This window comes from Falco biarmicus, chromosome 19, assembly GCF_023638135.1.
Source record: "Falco biarmicus isolate bFalBia1 chromosome 19, bFalBia1.pri, whole genome shotgun sequence".
Taxonomy (NCBI): domain Eukaryota; kingdom Metazoa; phylum Chordata; class Aves; order Falconiformes; family Falconidae; genus Falco; species Falco biarmicus.
Window position 1 is genome coordinate 4442312 of NC_079306.1, and position 7342 is coordinate 4449653.

A 7342-nucleotide genomic window follows, 5' to 3' on the forward strand; every position below is an offset into this window, starting at 1 on the left:
TTGCTGGTACTTAAAAAAATGCCTTGATCGTCCACAGAAATGCAAAGTGGAGCAGCTGCATGGAAAATGAGTCAAAGCAGAGATGTCAGAAAGGTCGATATGGTGCTTGACAAAGCTTGACATTGTTGGTTTCTGAGGTCAGCATCCCTTTGTAGTGTCCTTGTTCCAGATGTGCAGCGCATAAAAGGGCTTTCGGTGTTGTAGCCACTCACTTGACCAAGATGCGCCTCACTTGGAAGAGAGTTAATTCATTTAAATAGGGGAATATACATCCCATCCACAGCCTGACGTGGTCCAGCCCAGCGTGCTGTGTCCATAGGGAGCCTGTATTCAGAGCTCATGCCTTCCAGTCATCCATGCCACACACAGGGCAACAACATCTGCCATTCATCATAATCCTGATGTCACCCTTGCTTCCCTCACCATCTCTCCAGCTGGCAGGTTTCTCTGTGCTCTGGCAGGTGATGAGCATCATGTCTGGGTATCACAGACCTTCCCTGACAAACAAGGTCCAACCTGCAGCCCCATCCGCAAAGCCAGCTGGAAAACTTCCCGTATTTTTCAACAAGGCAGTAAAATCATCTCACGTCAGCTGAGCATCAGGCTGGATTTCCAGCTGTGGGTAAAATGCCCAGAAAGCAGTTTGGGGAAAAACCTCAACTCCATGGAGCACACCACGAACATGATTCCTGGTTTAGGGTTGGTCAGGGTGGTGTTAAGCTGAAACAGAGTTGAAAAATCAATCACTTCTCATTGAAAATGGAATTTCACTGTTTTTCCAATTTTTTTCCTTTTTTTTTTTTTAAATTGCTCTTTATTCTGGCAGGAACCTTGCTTGTTTTCAGTGATAGATTTTTCTCTGTTTTCTTTCAGGTCCGTGAAAAATCAATATGTCTGCACCAACACCCTGTTTCAAGGCATGAGCCATTGGGCACCTGAAGATGGGGACCGGGCACCAGTACCTGTGGCCTTTTTTGAGGTTTTCCCACTACCACGAAAGACTCCTTTTGGGCACATCACTCAGCATTACGGTATTCCAGGTATCCTTATCCCAGGATCCCATCTGACTAACATTAGGTAACAGCGTATTTGAACACGACCTATGGGAGAACTAATTAGATAATGGCCACTGCATATGCAAAGAGCTAAGCCGACGTTACATCAAGGCAGATGCTAATTGCAGCTGATTAATCCAATAGCAAGTGCCAGAAAAAAATATACATACAGAAGTGGCACTCACGGCTCAGCTATTAATTCCCATGGCATGCCTCATTTCCAAGAGAGCTCGGCCATGTATAAAAGCTTTCAGCCCCAGCTCTGTCCTCAGGATTCACGCTCCCTGCTCAGCCCGTCTGTCACAGATCACAGGGTGAGTTGGATTCTCTCAGCTGTCTTCGATTCCTCTTTTTTTTTTCATAGAAACAGCAGAAAAGAAAGAAGTCGGTGGGTGTTTTTTCTTTTTCCCAGACTGCTTATCCCCAAGCGCTTGGCCATCTCTGCCACAGGATGCACTACCATAAAGGCAACAGCTATCAGGATTTGTGCTACGACAGCTCGGTCTGTGGCGAGAAGGGCTGGACATGGCACGGTTCCACAGGGTGCTGCCACGAAAGTCCCGTGGGCACCACAGATGTGCCCCCATGCCATGACCCCGGCAGCCTCAGCCGCGACATTGAGGGGTCCTGCCAGAGCCAACCGCAAGGCTGCCAGCCCATGGAGCCATGCCCACCCCAGAGCTGCTGCCCACCACAGCAAAGCTGTAATTTCGGGAAGCCCCGGCGGCGGGTGGAGGTGAGCCACGTGCAGCCCGTCTGCCCCCCACCCATGAAAATCCATCGCCGGCCGCTGCAGCAGTACCGCCCACCCCTGCACTGCGAGGAGCCGGAGTGCTGCAGCAAGCCCCGGCGGCGAGTGGAGCAGTGCCCCGTGGAGGATGCTTGTCCCCCCGTGATAGTGCATCCCCGGCCGCTGCAGCATCGCTGTCCCTGCATCCAGCACTGCCGTCCGCCCATCCAGCACTGCCACCCACCCATCCAGCACTGCTGCCCGCCCATCCAGCACTGCCGCCCAGCCGCCGTGCCCCTGCATCCCGGCCAGCACCAGCAAAAACAGGTTCCTCTCTTGCCACCCTGTCTGCAGAAGAAATGAGCACGGGGCCCAGCGAGGCTCTAGGACACCTCCCCAGCACGTGCCCACACACCGCATGAGGGATGCTTCGTTCCTCGCCCAAACTGCTGATGCTCTTACCTCCGCTTTCGGCGCGATGCGATGCCACCGCGGCTGATGGCTCATTGCTGCTCTTTGCACACTGGATTCAGGGTCCACAGCCCCCTGCTCCCCCCCAGCACTGACACTTTAAATTCCCAAGGTCCTCTCCCACCAGGGAATAAGCTTTAATCATCCAGACCCCACTTTGCTCTTCCTCAGGGTAGAGCAGATGTTTCTTCACTCTTCTGAGAAGGTGAGCAGCCTGGGGATGGAGAAATCGAATGGAAGGAGCCTGAGCGAGGACGGGGAAGCAGCCTGTCACAGAGTCACCTTCTCCAATTTTAGCAGACTGTGATTTCAAGGTCGTTTGAAAACAGAGACAGGACTGTACTGGGTAAAAAAGTACACACTGCGACTGCAGGAGCATCAAGGACTCCAGCAATTTTATTTTCTCCCCGTGTATTCAAGAATAAAGTTGAAAAAATTTAGCTGACACTCGCTTCTCTTTTTTTACCCCCAAAAATATTACCAGCTCTATAATGAGAGGCTGTTAAAAAGTCATGGAAATTCTCACAGGGAAACTTGTAAATCTAAAATCAAAATTCCAAGTTCACACGTGAAGATTTCAGCTCCGGCTGCAGCAGTTCCATCTGGCTGAACTCCATCTGCACGCTGTAAAATCCTCCCCACTGTGGTCACCCTCCGCAGAACTGATGGATGGACTTCACTATGGTCCAGATCTAGGTACAAACAGTTTGCTCTGTATTGCGTGCCATCACCTTCATTAGCTAGATCATAACACTGCACCGGGGAGGCCATCCATCATATAAATGTTAATCATGATAATAAGCATGTGCCCCAGCACGTGAGCTGTGTCTGTGCATGCCAGGAATGCCTTTTCACTCCCTGCAGGAGGATGCAAGCCAGGCTCTACCTCTGCATCTCCCCGCTGCCCGGCTCTTGCAGGCATGCTGGTAATGTGTTGTATCTCTCTCACTTTGCCAGAAAAGCCTTCCACTAGGTGCATTAAAATATATATTTTTGTTTCTTTGTACTGCCTAAGCACAGCCCCCGCGTGTCTGCACAGCCACTAGCAACCACCAAAGAAAACAAGAAAGAAAAATGAAATTCATTCTTGTTTTCTTAATGCAGAAAACCACAATTCATTTTTCTCACCTCTAATTTTAACCAAATGAAAAACCACTTGCATAGGAACTTTAACTTCCGAAATCTCTTATTTTATTAGCTATTTTCTTCCCAGCCTCTTCTCACTGAAGCCAGTTCCCAGGCACCGTCCCAGTGCGGTGCCCAAAAAGCTGGCTCAGACCCCACAGACCAAGGGCCAGCTAGCCCTCACAGCAGTGCTTGCTGATCAGCTTTGGTCCACCTTTCCTGCCAAGCTGCTTTTCACCAGCTGCCCCGGCCCTGCCATCCCAGTTAGTCTATTCCAGCTGCAGGAGCAGTTTCCAGCCTGCCCGCATCCCATCCTACAGCAATTTCATAGAACCATAGGATTGTAGAAAGGTTTAGGTTGGAAGGGGCCTTAAAGATGATCCAGTTCCACCCCCCTGCCACAGGCAGGGACACCTTCCACCAACCCAGGTTGCTCCAAGCCCCATCCAAACTGGCCTGGGACACTTCCAGGGATGGAGCACCCACAGCTGCTCTGGGCAACGTGCTCCTTCCTCACAGGGAAGTATTTCTTCCTAATATCTAATATAAGTCTCCCCTATTTCAGTGTAAAGCCATTCCCCCTTGTTCTATCACCCCATGCCTTTGTACAAAGCCCCTCTCCAGCTTTCTTGTCAGCCCCATTAAGTACTGGAAGCTGCTGTAATGTCTCCCTGGAGCCTTCTCTTCTCCAGGCTGAACAACCCCAGCTCTTTCAGCCTGTCTCCACAGCAGAGGTGCTCCAGCCCTTGGATCATCTTCCTGGCCTCCTCTGGACTCACTCCAACAGCTCCATGTTCTTCTTATGTTGGAGGCCCCAGAACTGGATGCAGTGTTGCAGGTGGGGTCTCACCAGAGTGAAGCAGAGGGGGAGAATCCCCTTCCTCGACCCACTGGTCATGCTGCTGGTGATACAGCCCAGTGTTCGGTTGGCTTTTGGGCTGCCAGTGTACATTGTCGGGCCATGTTGAACTTCTCATCCATCAACATCCCCAAGCCTTTCTCCTCAGGGCTGCTGTCAATCTGTTCCCTGCCTAGCCTGTATTTGTCCTTGGGATTGCCCCAGCTTGCATGCAGGACCTTGCACTTGGTCTTGCTCAAATTCATGAGGTTCGCACAGGCCCACCTCTCAAGCCTGTCAAGGTCCCTCTGGATGGCATCCCATCCCTTCAGCATGTCAACCACAGCACACAGCTTGGTGTCACCAGCAAATCTGCTGAAGGTGCACTCGGTCCCACTGTCCATATCACCAACAAAGGTGCTGAACAGCACCAGTCCCAGTACAGACCCCTGAGGAACGCCGCTCACCATCAGTCTCCACACTCACCCCAATTCAGTGCCACCTGTAGATTTGCCAAGTCCACCCCATTATTCAGGACATTAATGAAGATGTTAAACAGCACCAGCAGGATGAAAAACAGCCAGTTTTTCACCCACCAGGTAGTTTACCCACCCAGTCCATACCTCCACTAGCTGCCAAAAGCATTGCAGAGGTTGAGGTAGTACCATCCATCACACTCCACTGTCCACAGAGCCAGCGCCTTCATCACCGAAACCCGTCAGCACAATTTCGTGACTCTGAGCTGGCTCTTTCCAGTCACCTGATGGTGTTTCAGGCACCTGGGAACGCTCCTCATGGATAGCAGAAGGGGAAGGCCAGGACATTAGCACTGTGCACATCATGGCTCCTGACTCACAGGTCACCCTGTAAGTGTCTCGGTCCTGTGGAGATGGTGAATAAGTACATTATTACCTGCCTCACATAGCCGATGTGTGGCTTAAATGATGGGAGTCCTTTATGTGCACCTCTCGGTAACTACATTATAATTAAGAGATGCTTATCAGGAATCATGAGTCAAGCAGAACATGCCAAGCACTGGGAACAGCATCCAAATGGAGGAGATGTTTTGCCAATAAACAATTTTAGTCCTCGTTCCTGCAGCGTGTTTCATTTACAAGGGGAAGACTTGGGACCATATAAAAGGCCTCCGTCCCTTGGCCTCTCACAATCTGCTCCCCTGGTCAGCGTCTGCCTTCCCCTGTGAATTGGGTAAGACACATCCCGGAGCAGACGGGTTCATTTCTGGATGGGTGTCTGGATTCAGGATGTCACAGACCTGGCATGCTTGCACTTTCCTTCAGACCACACAAGGGCTAGAGGGCAATGGGATAAGCCAAGAAAGAAGCTGACTGGGGGAATTGGGGTGGGATTTACAGCCATGCCACTATATGTTGCAGTGCCTTGTGGTTGCTTCTGAGCTTGGAGGAAAAAAAAATCAAGGTTAAGGTCAGAAAGACAGTTTGGACATAATCCGACCATTATTGGGCAACTGCAAGGATTTCCTTTAGTTCCAGGCTTTCAGGATAAGCGAGGTTGACCTGTGTGTGGGTCACTAAAGCAACTTTATGAGAAATTAAATGAAAAAGAGGAGATGGAAATGCAAGCCTGTCTGGCCATGTGTTTTTCAGGTTTTTCCCTACAGCCTAAACATGATATACTCTTCTGGAAGAGAATCATACTTCAACTTGAACTCAACCTGGTATGACCCCTCGGGGTCCTGGCTGGACACCCGGCGCACACCCTTCCGCTACGGCTACAACACCTGCTCCTCGGGGTGCGACGGTGAAGGCATTGAAGGCATGAGAGGGCACAACTACCGTCATTATGGCTATCGACAGCCAGTCTGCTCCGAGAGATGCCACGGCTATGCTGCAGCTGATTCGTGCCACGGAGGAGGGGGGTCGAGCTGTGCCAGGAGGCCCACGTACAGCTATGGGTCATCGGGGGGATGCCACAGCTACGGGAGGTCAGTTTGCTCTGAGAGGTGCCATGGGTCCTCGGGTTCGTGCCACGGAGGTGGTTCGAGCTGCGTCAGGAGACCCACATACAGCTATGGGTCGTCAGGGGGGTGCCACAGCTACGGGAGGTCGGTCTGCTCCGAGAGGTGCCATGGATCAGGGTGCCAGGGGGGGAAGCCCTGCTACAGCAAGCCCGCACAGTGCGTCCCCCAGTGCTGCCCAGTGCAGACCTGTCCCCCACCGGTGCAGCAGGGCTGCGTGCCTGTGGCAAAGTGCATCCCAAGCCAGCAGCAAAAGCAGGTCTGCAAAGTGCCAGCTCAGAAGATAAAATAGAGGACATGAGGAGTGGGGATGAATGGGGGAAACTTCTCACTCTTGCAACACTGTCCTGATGGGCAGCATGTCCCATGTTGCTCAGGGATCCCTACTTTTCGTGCCATTTTGCTTGTAACATGCTTTGAAGGTGTAACCCACTGTCTGTGAAATATTAAGCACTGTTCACCTCCTTATTCCACAGCAGACATGGAGGCAATAAAAAGCTACAGTTCATAACCCCCTTGCATCAGCGGTTTCTGCTTCATCCCTTTGAATTGTTTCTGTTCCTCCTTGTTGGCAAAGCTGGTGCCTGCAGCACCCCCGTTCACCCTCACATCAAGGTTCCTGGTTGATTCAACCTGATTTATTCCTACTCTAGACAAGTTCCTTGTGGAGAAGTAACTAACAGTTTTCATCACAGACTATTTATGCAACCCAGCAATTAAATACTAATTTACTAACGTAAAAAGAAAATCCACACATTTCATCAGAGAGGTAAAAATGAGTGGGTCTGCTTGGCGCGTCATTTCATTCACTGATGAGGCAATGGGTACAGTTCGACTCGTATCATGAGCCTCCAGAAAAATCCCCAAGAAAAAAAGTCAGGAGGAGGGTTCAGGAATGGGAATGGCATGGCTAGTGCAGAGCAAGAGGAGATGCTGAAGCTGGTAGAAGAGAAATGCTTTGGCCCATGGTCCATGAGACCTTCAGAGAACACAGGCATGACAGAACTTGTCTCACCCCAAGGGAGGCAGCTCCTGCAGGACCTACGTGTCTTCAGCAGCTGATAGTGATGCTCAGTGCTGTGCTGGTGGCTGAGAGATAAAGATGTTGAGAAAGACCAAGGAGG

At 51.0% G+C, this 7342-nt stretch overlaps 2 protein-coding genes across 2 annotated transcripts; both read left to right on the forward strand.

The window, feature by feature from the left end:
* Positions 1-1506: 1506 nt before the first annotated feature.
* LOC130141587 (DBF4-type zinc finger-containing protein 2 homolog) lies at positions 1507-2148 on the forward strand. The gene has a single exon (XM_056322612.1). It carries the CDS (start codon positions 1507-1509, stop codon positions 2146-2148), a length of 642 nt encoding a protein of 213 aa, XP_056178587.1.
* A 3720-nt stretch (positions 2149-5868) lies between these two features.
* Positions 5869-6510, forward strand: LOC130141224 (keratin-associated protein 5-1-like). Its single transcript, XM_056321995.1, has one exon. The coding sequence runs from the start codon at positions 5869-5871 to the stop codon at positions 6508-6510; it is 642 nt and encodes a 213-aa protein (XP_056177970.1).
* The last annotated feature ends 832 nt before the right edge of the window (positions 6511-7342 follow it).